Source organism: Podospora pseudoanserina, chromosome 5 (assembly GCF_035222485.1).
Source record: "Podospora pseudoanserina strain CBS 124.78 chromosome 5, whole genome shotgun sequence".
In the NCBI taxonomy this organism is placed as follows: domain Eukaryota; kingdom Fungi; phylum Ascomycota; class Sordariomycetes; order Sordariales; family Podosporaceae; genus Podospora; species Podospora pseudoanserina.
Window position 1 is genome coordinate 1 of NC_085924.1, and position 12,386 is coordinate 12,386.

The window sequence follows — 12,386 nt, forward strand, 5'->3', positions numbered from 1 at the left end:
TCTATTTTATTTTAATAGGAAAAATATCATCGGATCGTATAATTTACTATTATATTACCTAACCTTACTTTACTATATACGCGTATTAGTAATACGCTTATACCTAGCTTTATATTTATTATATGATATTCCACACTATTCGTACAATAGTATACCTAGTACTATTTTATATAGATCGTTTAGACTATTCTAATAATACCTCTCTTATGTATTTTAATAGGAAAAATATTATTGGATCGTATAATTTACTATTATATTACCTAACCTTACTTTACTATATACGCGTATTAGTAATACGCTTATACCTAGCTTTATATTTATTATATGATATTCCACACTATTCGTACAATAGTATACCTAGTACTATTTTATATAGATCGTTTAGACTATTCTAATAATACCTCTCTTATGTATTTTAATAGGAAAAATATTATTGGATCGTATAATTTACTATTGCATTACCTAACCTTACTTTACTATTTATATATATCACTAACACCTTTATACCTAGCTTTATATTTATTATATAATATTCTATATTACTCGTATAATAGTATACCTAATACCATTCTGTGCAGGTCGTTTAGACTATTCTAATAATGCCTCTCTCGTTTATTTTAATAGGAAAAATGTTATCGGATCGTACAACTTACTATTATATTACCCAACCTTACTTTATTATCTATATACATTACTAACACCCTCACACCTAGCTTCACATCTATTATATAGCATTCCACACCGCTCGTACGATAATGCACTATATACTATTCTGTGCAGCTCATTCAGGCAATTCTAATAATATTTTTATTTTCTATTTTAATAGGAAAAATCTTATCGGATCGTACAATTAAATTCTTTAACGGATCCTACCCCCTGTTTCCAAAGTGGGGCATTTTTTTTGGTGCGCTTTTCAACGGATTATACTACAATCCATCGGAGAATAATTGATAGGGACTGCGGTTACCGGAGCGGAAGCTCGGCCTCCGGAAGCAATCCGAGGTCCCGGAAGGCTAAGCGCTAAGGCCGGTACCCTGCAGTGGTTAAACGGTAGCGGCAACGTGGCCTGCAGTGGTTAAACGGTAGCGGCAACGTGGCCTATAGTGGCCAAACGGTAGCGGCAACGTAGCCTGTAACCTTATATTTAGATAGCGCACTTAGCGGGCGTTCAGGCCGGGAAACGCGCGTTTAGGCCCGGGAACGGAATCACCCTCGGGGAGCAAGTAAGAGGCCGATAGCCTATAAGACCTCTACCTTACACCCTATCCACTGTGGTATTTTTTAGTCTATAAGGTTCAATTAATATACTAGTTTACCACACTCATTAGTGCCTCACAAGCCTATATTACAGTGATTCTCTTTTATATATTACAGGGCACCGCCCCTGTAATCCTTCTTCCTTCAGTGCCACGGCAACTGTCGAATACCGCAGTTAAAGTCTTCTTCGCTCTTAGTGTACTGCGCCGATAGCTATTTGAGCCTACATTTACAGGCCTTAATAGCATCTATTTCAACACTTACCTTATCGTACTCCCTAAATACTTCTTTAAGTTTAGCTTTAAAGGTATAGTAGCTTTTAAAATATTTTATAGTAATTTTCTTTTAATCCTCCGGCTTTTACTTATAGTAGTCGTCGAAAATAAGCTCGAACTATATAAAAGCCTTATCCTTAAGCCTAATAACCGCGAAAATTACCTTCGACTTTTTATTAATAAACTAATTTAGGTATTAACGAAAATAAATCTTAAGTTAAATTAAAAACCCTTTAAGCTCTGCCTTTTCTACTTTATAGCGTTCCGGTATCGGGAACTTAATAATCGATTTAAATATAATCGAAATAGCGAAAACTTATTTTTAAGTTTATTAAGCCTCGTCCTCGAGTTCTTTAAGACGCTTAAAGACTTATTTTACAGTAAAAGGTATAGGTTTAGTAAAAGGTCCCTCGGCGCCTGGGCTAAACGGGACGCCTCCTATTTAAACGTTTTTAAATCCGGCTATAATAGTAAAAAAATATCTTTAACTTATCTATAATAGAATTAAAATAAATATATAACGTATAACGAACCCCTATCTAGAACCTTTAAAAGAGATATTAATTAAAGGCACTTTTAAATAATCTTAGTTCGGTATAGCTAAATAGTATATAATAGTAGCTTATCTCTATTATAATAGTTTAAATACTAACGATTATAATTTATATTATATATTACGGAACTATTGATTTATACTAGCTAGTTCCTCCGTATATATAGTCCTTATACTAAACTATAATTAGTCTTTTAAGGCTACTAATTCTTTCTACTTAGCTTACTTAGTGCCCTAATTATACTAATTACTTTACTTAGTCTACTTAGTACCCTAATTACACTAATTACTCTGCTTAGTTTACTTAGTGCCTTAATTATACTAATTATTCGTCCTTTACTGTAATTAGCTCCCTTATACGTTCTCTTAATTAGCCCCTATTTCCGCGGCCCTATAACCGTCCTATACTAGGGTTATAATAGTAAGGCAAAGGTCTTATAGGCTATCGGCCTCTTACTTATTCCCCGAGGGTAACTCCGTTTCCAGGCCTAAACGCGCGTTTCCCGGGCCCGAACGCCCGCTAAGTGCGCTATCCAAATATAAGGTTAGGAGCTACGTTATAGGCCACGTTGCCGCTACCGTTTAACCACTGTAGAGCACGTTGCCGCTACCGTTTAACCACTGTAGGGCACCGGCCTTAGCGCTTAGCTTCCCGGGACCTCGGATTGCTTTTAGAGGCCGAGCCTCCGCTCCGGTTACCGCAGTCCCTAAATACTGCTGATTCAAGCCATTGTGTGGCCTCTGAGGCCCTATAATATATAGGGCTCAAATACACTATAAAATCTACAAACAAAAGCTGTATTTTAACATATATAATAAATATTTTTAAAATCTTTTTATAAAAAAAATACTTTTATATTATATAAAGGACCAGGCTATTATTATTAAAAAGCTTGAAGGATTTTTAGTCAATCGTTTTTTAGTAACTTCGAATAGAATTAAGTAACTGACTTTATTAAACGACGACTTTACTATTATATTGTCACGGTTTTGCGAGACAGTGGGGCCACGAGAGCCAATTAGGGCTGGACCGAGCGATCGAGAGGGGCTCACAGTCCAGTTGGACGGAATGGACAATAAGGTGGGGACCGGGGACCGGGGCGGAGCTCACGGCCCACGGTCCAGTATCGGCCAATCAAGAGTGGACCGAGGACCGTCTGTAAGTCAATGGTCCACGGTCCCAAGGTCTATATATACGGAGGAACTGGCTGGAGTAGATAGACAGTTCCGCAGTATGCAATACAAGTCACAATCGTTGGTACTTAGACTATTGTGATTGAGACAAGCCATTTGTTATATATTATTTAGCTATACCGAACCAGGATTGTTCAGAAGTGCCTTCGACTAGTATCCCTTTCAGCGGTTCTACATAGGGGTTCGTGACAATATTACATGGAAACCAGTCGCTTTCTTTTCCATTCCTCTATATCTCTATGCTTCGGTTACTCTATTGTACCATCAGGACGCAGCTTTGTAATATTTGAACGCCGCGGAGCTAAGACGGCCGCCGCGGCGCTTGTCTCCACAGCATTCATAAATATGCGCGCAGAGATGCTAGACAATTTACTTCCTTCATCAAACCTTCCATCTCAAATTCCCAACATAATGGCGCCTACTTACTTAATCGTTGGTGCGACTGGCAACACCGGCCAAAGTGTTGTGGAAACCTTGTCCAAGCTTTCAACATGCGCTGTCATCGCCTTGACACGATCGCTGCACAGTCCGGTCGCAAAACATCTCGCGATTCTCCCAAATGTTCAAGTCCTCGAAAAGAACTGGATGGATATCACGGCACAGTGGCTACGTGAGCACGAGATAGAAAGGGCCTTTGTCGCAACTCCTAGCCAGCCAAGTCAGTTTGCCGAAGAAACCACATTCCACGTTGCCGCTCTCAAAGCCGGCGTCAAATACGTAGTGCGCATTTCGACAACAGCAGCCAACGTCAGACCTGACTGCGAAGCCTATTATCCGCGCATCCATTGGGCAATCGAGGCTTTGCTCAGCACACCAGAGTTTAAGCCGCTGCAATGGACGTCTCTCCAGGCCAACAACTTCTCCAGTTTCTGGTTAGCTACCGCAGCCGAGTTCATCAAGCAATATCGCAAGACGGGTAAACAAGACACACTTCGGTTGGTGGCATCAGAGGATGCACCTGTTGGGACTGTCGACGCCAACGACGTGGGAGTTTTGGCGGCGCATCTGTTATTGCAAGAGGACGTCTCACCACATAACAACGCCAAATATGTTGTTAATGGACCTGAGGACATTACGGGAAGACAGATCCTTGAGTTGGTTGAGAGGTACATCGGCACCAGCGTGGACAACGTCATCTTCAAAGATATGTCGTTTCTTGATTATGTGATTGGTGCGACTCAAGGGTCCCAAAGTGTTTTGATGTCTATGAAGCATGGCCCAGAGACAGCGTGGAATGGGGAGTGCACAGCGTCTGCCACAAGTGAGGCAGTCTTGAAGCTGGCTGCGCCTACTCGGACACCAGCCGACACTTTGAAGGCAATGCTGCAGGAATGATGCCGTGGATAGTTACCTAGGCAGGATAGTGCGACATATTCTTGGCATTTACAAACCATACCATGGGTAAAGTTCCTCTCGACCTTTGAGTATCAAATTTTTATCTAATAGAACAAACTCCACTATGTCTTGTTGAAGAAAACCGCAGACAGTGATGCTACCTATCCAACTGATTGCTTTCAAATGACGTGAAATGTCAGCTTACCATAATTTCGTCCTGCGGACTTCGTGATTCTATGCCTGCCTGAGATGTGGATTCCCTGGAAGTGTTTGAAGCCCTGGCGGTATTAGTACAACCTGGAGAATTCTTCATGACACGCATAAACTTACATTCACCGCCTCTTCCAACAATCTCCCCTTCAACCTGTGTTGGTTTCGCGCAAGCCACGCCTTCTGCAGCAGACTGGAACTCCAACGCATGACACCGATCGTTAACGCAATCATCCCCCAGCACAGCATCCATCCCCCGCTGAAGAGCATCTCCCTTCCAGCCAAAGATATAGTCACCGTGCTGTCCATACCCTATGCTATCAATTGACATCTTAGGCAAGCTCACACTTTCAAGACATTGGCCACTTACCCGTCACCAAAGCTGTACACAAACGGCTGCCTCTTGGCTGTCTCATCAAAATAAGCCGGGTCATTGAACTGTGATGTATCCCACAGCATTTCATACATCAACTGTGGGATTCGCACCGGGTGTGTCTCTGGGCAGGCCTGACCGGCCAGTCTCCCTCCTCCGACAGGGCTGTATGCAACATGTGAACTGTGGTCGGGAGAATCCAAGTTTTTACCGTCCCAACAAGATGGGAATATCACAGAGCCCCGAATACCACCAGGGCACACTTTCGTCGGCAGCTCAGAGCTATCAGCAGAGTCACACGGGGTGAATCCTGTCGTGTTGCCATTGCAGCGGTGGCAGATGCCGGGGAAGGTACGGTCTTTTGACGTGATGTCTGGCGAGCCGGCGAGCATTCTGAAGCCCTGAGACACCAGTCAGGCTGGAAGATTGCAACCTAAAGATCTTGAAGGGGAAACTCACTGGGGGAAATGCTGTCACTTTTCCGTTACCAGATGTACTGCCAAAAACGGATGTCATGTAATAGACCGTAATCCCTCCTCCTACTGGATGACGGACTCCATCCAGTCCCACAAAGTTTGGACGTTGAGGAACAAGCTTGAAAGAGCCATTTTCTGGAGAGCGAAAATAGAGAGAGGCAGTCCAGTAGTTGGAGAAGTCTTCAGAATACGTGCAAGTGGTGCAAGTGGATGCCCGAGAGGGTTCCATCTCTGAAGGATCCATCTGGACTTGTCAGCGCCATTTGCTGCCATCAAAAGCAAGGTCCATCCTACTGTCACGTTGAATGAGTTTCCACCCACGATCTGGTGTGTATGTGGTGAAGGGCTCAAGCCGGGATTGACCAATGGATCCGTCCTCTCGATGACAAGCTGAGAGCACGCGAAGCGGAGGAGCTTGCCAACAATGACATTTTGAGAGGTTACAAGAACAACCTGAAGGAGTAGGCCCGCAAAAATGAATGTGAAAATCATGATTAGACGGGAATTGCTTGATCAGAAACTATCAGCAACAAGCATATTGAGACTGAACCGGGGGTCTGCCGGTTATAAGTAGACTGTGCCAGGTTGCCGCTCAATAAATGAAGACACCACCCTCCTCCAGCGTTGCAAGGAGCGGCCAATTGAAACTTGGAAGCAATTAAGTTTCGGGGGATATATCCGAGAGGCTATCGAAACCCTCGGCATAGTAGAGCTGGAGTTGTGAGGAGACAGCATACACAACTTACTTGATATACCTTACGTCCCAGTTGGCAAACAATGTTTCCTGTCGACCCAACCTGGGAGCTTAGCACACTCTCTTTGGACAGGTTCGGTCACCTGTCCGATTAGAACACCTTTCCCAGAAAATAAATTGTTTGTTTTCTTTCCGGAATACCTTGCTATTACAAAGTACTCTATACCTGGTAGCTATCGAAGTATATGGATAAATGTCAAAAGTAGTGCACCCCTAAACCGGGATGGAACCACCGGCAGTCCTGGCAGCACCCTCTGATGCAGACAGAAAAAAACATAATCTTCATTTCGGAATGATAGTTAAAGGGGTCATATCCTACTACTTCCATGCCAAAAGCTCTCCATTCATAACCCCAAACCACGAACCCTTCTTCTCCTTCCATTCATGACAAGCTTTGACAAAGTCATCAACTTCCTCGGGTGTTGCATGGCCTCCTCCGATAGTCCTTTCCCGAAGCTGGCTTCCCTCCCTGAATCTTTCCGCACAACTATCGCCAAAGAATTGGACTGCCTCCTCCTCCGAGAAGCACCATGAACTTGCCGTGCTCTTCACCTTATGCTGTTCAAACCCAGCTTCCAGTGCAGCGCTCTTCAAGCCCATCCCCATGTCTGGACTGCCTCCGGTCTCGAGAATCGTGCCCGTGATCGCCTTCTCCCACATGTCGAGTCTCTTATCCACCTGAAACCACCTGGTTGTGCTCATGATCATCTCCTTGCATCCAACGACGCCTCCTGGCTTGAGCACTCTTCGGACCTCTTTCAGTGCAACAGTGGCGTCGCAGGGCAGATGCATAATGACCATGTGTAAATGTACGACATCGAAACTATCGTCCTCAAACGGTAGGCGAGAGGTCACATCTCCGACCACAAAGTTGCCATTGCCAAGGGAGCGAGAAGTAAATGTGCTGCGTGCTGCATTGAGAGCCGACTCGGTGATTTCGACGCATGTCACCCTCCCTTGAGGCACGAGAGCGGCCAAGTCGGCAGATATGGTTCCTGGTCCGCACCCAATGTCGAGAATGTCGAAGTGGGACTTGATGTGAGGAATGAGATACGCTGCATCCCGCTGGGCGGTGCGCCGAGAGTGAGCGGCGAGAACGGCGGCTGAGTGGCCGTGAATGTATTTGTCTGCCATTTTGGATGATTGATGGGAAGAATCACCTGAACTCAAGCCGCGGCCGGCATGGAGATGGAGATCCGAAGAGGCCTACCCCACCCTGCGTCCAACTTTGCAAGGTTCTGAGTCAGCAAGGATGCCGAGTTGTTTCTACACTATTTCCACTACAACGTCTTAAGCCACGTCATGATTGCCCTTGTCATGACCCCATCCTGATATCCCAAAGCAGCATCGAGCACCGCTTGGACGTGCGCCTCACCTTCACACTCGACCATGATCCTCTCCCCACTCCCCAGTTCCTCCATCCAGTCTTTATTCTTTTCCTGTTTCGCAATCACGGTCCGGGTATTGGCGTACGACTCCCCGCCAAAGAATCTACAGTCGTCCAAAAACACTTCTGCTGTCCCAACCGTGATGAACAGCTTCTTCACCAACCTGGCCCCACCTTTTCCTTGAAACACAGCCTGCCACACCTTGTCTGCTCCCTCAACTCCGCACAGATTTGCCCAAACCTCCTTTTCATCCCCCTTCCAAGCCTCTCCAAACTCATCCACCTGTATTCTGGTCAGGTAATCTCGCTTTTCATTCATTTTGTAGCTTCCCATTGGGGAGTCCATCGACTCCTTGTGCAGTCTGACAAACGGACTAATCATCACCGCGGCCTGGAACTCTTCACCACTTTTGATCTGGAGCTTTGGGGCATAAGGGCTAGGGTTCTGGATGTGGGACAATACTGATCCAACCAGCGTACCACCTGCACTGTCGCCCGCTAAGATAATGTCCTCGGCAGAGATGCCGAGACCAGAGGAGGTGCACATAAGATAGGAAAGGGACGCCACGCATTGGATGAGCTGTGCTGGGTATGGGTGTTCCGGGGCTAGGCTGTATTCGAGAATGATGATTTGCTTCGCTCGAACTGAATGGCCACATGCGAGGATAAAGGGCATGTGAGGGGATCGCAATGGATTCACGAAACCACCGCCGTGAAAGTAAAGAAGCGTCGGGGCTTTCCCAGACCTGGATTTGGCTTCGACATTGCCCAGTGTCAAAATATGCAACACTGCTGGCGGCAAAAGAGCAGGATGAAGCTCGGTCAATGAAGCTGGTAAAGTGACGATCTGGTGTGCGATCTTGTGCTTGCTGCAGTAGTCCTTGATTGTGGATCCCGTGGAAACACGACGGACCAGCCATCTGAGCAGAGGGGTGGGAAATATGCTTCTTTGCGTGCGCAGAAATGTCAGGGCGCAGTTTTGGCGCCAGTGAAGAGATTTCTGGTTAGAAAACAAAAATGCTAGCGACCATTTTGTTACTGTTGATGATTAGCTGCTGTCAACGGGTTACAATGCGAAAAACATACAGAAGAGGGGAAATAAGGCAACCAAGGAGATCCAGTCAAGGACCTCCGGACTGGCGTCTGGGCGCAACTTCTGTTTTGATGTCATCTTTGACAAATTCACGAGAAATCGGGCCCCGAGGTGCCTAAAAACTATTATGCATCATTGGGCTTTATCAACTGCTGTCATTCAACTGTTGAATGGGTTGAGGTCCGAAGGAACCGAACAAAGTCAGGCCTCGGCAATGGCGGAAGCCGCCTACCTATTTTTAGCTTAGCCTCGGATGACGATGGACGCTAGCTCTGAACCCTTTTTCCAACGTCTCAGACGGTGAGGATACCCGCATCAACACTTTTTAACAAGAACTACAGGTCTCCCCAGATCATATTTCCAAAAGGTTGAAAACATACCATGAAAAGGGGACCATTTCATCTGACATAGCTCACAATGCTGTGCAGCAGACCCACAAAATCGAGCCCAGAATCTCTTTCACAATGTCCCTCAGCTCCTTGACGTTGAACAGCTGGGCAATCCTCCCGGCACGATAACTAAAGAAAAGGAGGAACCTACACGCGAACTATCCAAAATGCCTACTCGCTATACTCGCCTCAAAAGCAAAGAAAAAATACGAATGGTAAGAGCGTGTCCTCTTAAGGGTAACGATGACCAAGGACCTATTTGCGAGATATACCGCAGCGACATTATTCGGGCTCGCCGCAATGGTTACACGGCTCTTCCTTTTCCGGCACCCAACCAATCAAGATCGTTTTCCAAAACAAATATTGCCTCTGATCCCATATTTAAACAAGCCCTGCATCGAGCTTTGTGGCATTCAAGGTCTCCAAAACTCTCCAAGAAGCTCTGAGAACACTTCATCAGTCAAGCTTTGACGGTCATCTATGGGTAGACATGTTCGTATCAATCGTTGAGCATTGTTACCAGGCTAGGTACTTTGGCGCAGAGCATACCTATAAGGAGCCTCGTCAGTAGAGGTATGGCTTGAAAGCAATTCGAGACACAGTTCCAATATTTTGTTGCAGGACGACAATGTTTTAACCGATCAGCTTGTAGCCAATGTCGACCCAGAAACAAACCTCCTTAAACTAAAGAGTGAGAGTATAACCACATCGAGAAGACCAGAGCACCAGTGCTTCGTCACATTGCTTTGCGTATTGACGGTAATAAGCTGGCAGAGTTTGTCGTGAATGATATCATGCGATCCGGTATACTGTCTGCTGGTATTGAACAGCGAAGGCCGAGAACAAGAGAACATATCTTACAATGCTCCGACAGGACAAGATTGGCCACATTTTGGCACCCTCATGCTTGACCTCGGATACTTGTTGCAGCAAAGCTTTGCTGCCAATACCGAACTGAAACCTACTTTCTCTGCGCTCCTACATCGGTGTGAAAGGTTGAGCAACATCGACTGGTTCCGACGGTTGGGTTGGTGTTTGGGTAACTGGATGGTGCCGACGATCAGCTTTTAGGAAACAGGTCATTACCTTGTGTGATGGGCACAGTTATCTAATCCCCCGAGCTCCTGAGACCATAAGGTGTAGGCCAGCAACCCAGAAGTTCGAGACATACGTAAGGCCTTGATCCATGAATCGAGTTTAGATTTCTAGATTTCTATCAAATTCGACTACCATATTCCCTGTCCAATCAGTGTTACTTTCCAACCAAAATGTCGGTAATTTGGTTGTCGTCGGGAATGAAGTCAAGAGTAGAAATGAGCTGGCCATTGGAGAACCACGCCATCTGTCAATTCTCTCCCATTAGGGTAAAAGACGGGCAGCATCACGAGGAAATAACACCGTCTCGCGAATGTCTTCCAAGCCCAAGAAACCCTGTACAAGACGGTTAATACCCACTGCAGATAAGTCAGCACGATTCCCATGTCGCAAGGATCAACACGAAACACCTACACCCGAAGCCTCCCCAAGGAGGCATGCCAATTTCGTGGGCTGTCATGTACGGCCTCCATTCCGGCGTTTCCGGCTCAATCGGATGAGGTCGGTTGGCAAATGCGGCTGCTAGGTCTTCAGCGCTGTGGAGTAGTCGGCATCCAGTAACACATTCCTGTCCTCTGAGAATGACATCGAAAGATTGGGTTGTGTCATCCTGTTCATCAGAGGGATAGATATTGCAGGACCTCAAATGTTTCGGGAAGTGAGTGATGAAGAAAACATCGGTTGGAGGGCTGACGTGGGATTCTTCGCTGGCGAGGAATCTGCCGAGTGCTGCTTCTTCGCTCCTAGTGAAGTCTTTGTCATCGTCGGACTCAATACCTATAAAGTCTCTCAGAAGAGTTTTGGCTTCATTGAAACGGATGCGTGGGAGCTTTCCACTCTTCCCAAGACCTAGCTTGAAAGTGCCAGCTAGGGGGTAGAGTCGTTTTGCGGTGTTGGTGAGCGCAGTGTATTTGTCCTGACTCTGCAAAGAGTGTAGAAGTGATACCAGTAGACTATCAGCAAAATCGAGGATCTCTATCCAGCTATGCTGAAGATTGAATACAAGTTCCAGCATGGTGAACTGTGACCAAATCAGCATTTTCCAAACCAAGAAAAAGGAGGATTCTCTACCTCCGTGAGATGTCTGCCATCAGAAACGGGCTCCCTCCGAAAAACTGTGTGAAAGTCGTAGACGCGCTCCAGGTCGGCTGAAAGTGCCATTCCAAGGTGTATCTCACCTGTTGGCGCCAATCTGGCTGTCCTGCCGAAGTATGGAACTGTAAACAAGTCGTCCTCCTCTCCTGGGAATTCGTAGCCAACAAGTGCAGGGGTTGGGACGTGGTAAAAGTCATGGAGCTTGAGGTATTCCACTGCCAGCTCATGGACCCCCGAGAAAAGCTTGAAGATTGCTGCTGTTGCAGGAACACGAGCATCCAGGAGTCTGTTGTCGAGTCTCTCTTCGATTAACTTCGTACGAGATTGGATCGAAGCTAGAACTTCCCCTGAAGCTCCATGAAGGACATTGCTATAAGCACCTGGAGTCTTGGCGGCCGACAGGTAGTGGATATCGCAGAGCTCGATTGGAGTGATGTCAAAGTCAGTGTCATGAGCCACCGATCGAGCGGTAACCCGAACAAGTGACTCTGGCGTTAGAAAGCTGACGGTATCGAAGACACCATTGTCAAGGCCATTTTTTGATTCCACTGTAGCTTGAAGAAAATGCCCATTGGCGCATCTGAACAACACCGCAACTGAATTGCTGTCATCGGATAGAATTGGGCTGTTGTGAACGCGGACATCCAAAGACCTGGTGTCGGTGTCGTCGTTCGACAGGTGAAATGGTGCAAGTTGGGATGACATCTGCCTAGCATTAAGCATCGTGCACTGTTGTACGGTATTGAATAAGATTACTTTCCTTTGAGATCAGGTTGAGGGGGGGTAATTTCAAGAGTAAATGCCATGTGTCACTAGATAATGATGGAATTTATGGCAATAGCGGCGGCCTGAACATCTCGGTCAAGAGGTTTGGCCAAGCATGTTGAATCGGACTTGTGC

At 46.0% G+C, this 12,386-nt stretch overlaps 6 protein-coding genes across 6 annotated transcripts; 1 reads left to right on the forward strand and 5 right to left on the reverse strand.

Moving 5' to 3' along the window:
• Window positions 1-3,477: 3,477 nt before the first annotated feature.
• On the forward strand, window positions 3,478-4,614 carry QC764_503160 (uncharacterized protein; the record flags this gene model as incomplete). The annotated part of the gene is made up of 1 exon (XM_062947574.1): window positions 3,478-4,614. The coding sequence occupies one exon, from the start codon at window positions 3,478-3,480 to the stop codon at window positions 4,612-4,614; it is 1,137 nt and encodes a 378-aa protein (XP_062798359.1).
• A 77-nt stretch (window positions 4,615-4,691) lies between these two features.
• Window positions 4,692-5,155, reverse strand: QC764_0072240 (uncharacterized protein; the record flags this gene model as incomplete). The annotated part of the gene is made up of 2 exons (XM_062940663.1): window positions 4,692-4,892; window positions 4,945-5,155. The coding sequence occupies 2 exons, from the start codon at window positions 5,153-5,155 to the stop codon at window positions 4,849-4,851; spliced, it is 255 nt and encodes an 84-aa protein (XP_062798360.1). The 3' UTR covers window positions 4,692-4,848.
• Window positions 5,156-5,190: 35 nt separating this feature from the next.
• QC764_0072250 (uncharacterized protein) lies at window positions 5,191-6,182 on the reverse strand (the record flags this gene model as incomplete). The annotated part of the gene is made up of 3 exons (XM_062940664.1): window positions 5,968-6,182; window positions 5,657-5,917; window positions 5,191-5,598 (listed from the first exon to the last, which is right to left on the reverse strand). Exons 1-3 carry the CDS (start codon window positions 6,163-6,165, stop codon window positions 5,191-5,193), a joined length of 867 nt encoding a protein of 288 aa, XP_062798361.1. The 5' UTR covers window positions 6,166-6,182.
• Window positions 6,183-6,745: 563 nt separating this feature from the next.
• Window positions 6,746-7,561, reverse strand: QC764_503140 (uncharacterized protein; the record flags this gene model as incomplete). The annotated part of the gene is made up of 1 exon (XM_062947573.1): window positions 6,746-7,561. One exon carries the CDS (start codon window positions 7,559-7,561, stop codon window positions 6,746-6,748), a length of 816 nt encoding a protein of 271 aa, XP_062798362.1.
• Window positions 7,562-7,707: 146 nt separating this feature from the next.
• On the reverse strand, window positions 7,708-9,112 carry QC764_503130 (uncharacterized protein; the record flags this gene model as incomplete). Its single annotated transcript, XM_062947572.1, has 2 exons — window positions 8,901-9,112; window positions 7,708-8,852 (listed from the first exon to the last, which is right to left on the reverse strand). Exons 1-2 carry the CDS (start codon window positions 8,983-8,985, stop codon window positions 7,708-7,710), a joined length of 1,230 nt encoding a protein of 409 aa, XP_062798363.1. The 5' UTR covers window positions 8,986-9,112.
• A 1,362-nt stretch (window positions 9,113-10,474) lies between these two features.
• QC764_503120 (uncharacterized protein) lies at window positions 10,475-12,330 on the reverse strand. Its single transcript, XM_062947571.1, has 3 exons — window positions 11,463-12,330; window positions 10,806-11,412; window positions 10,475-10,750 (listed from the first exon to the last, which is right to left on the reverse strand). Exons 1-3 carry the CDS (start codon window positions 12,207-12,209, stop codon window positions 10,656-10,658), a joined length of 1,449 nt encoding a protein of 482 aa, XP_062798364.1. The 5' UTR covers window positions 12,210-12,330; the 3' UTR covers window positions 10,475-10,655.
• Window positions 12,331-12,386: the final 56 nt, after the last annotated feature.

Excerpts from the sequence above, each read along its gene's own strand:
- QC764_503120 (XM_062947571.1), bottom strand. The coding sequence starts at position 12,209 with ATGCTTAATGCTAGGCAGATGTCATCCCAACTTGCACCATTTCACCTG. Across the intron at positions 11,413-11,462 it reads ATGGCAGACATCTCACGGAG|TTCACCATGCTGGAACTTGT; the intron begins GTAGAGAATCCT and ends ATTTGGTCACAG. Across the intron at positions 10,751-10,805 it reads TCCTTGGGGAGGCTTCGGGT|TGGGTATTAACCGTCTTGTA; the intron begins GTAGGTGTTTCG and ends ACTTATCTGCAG.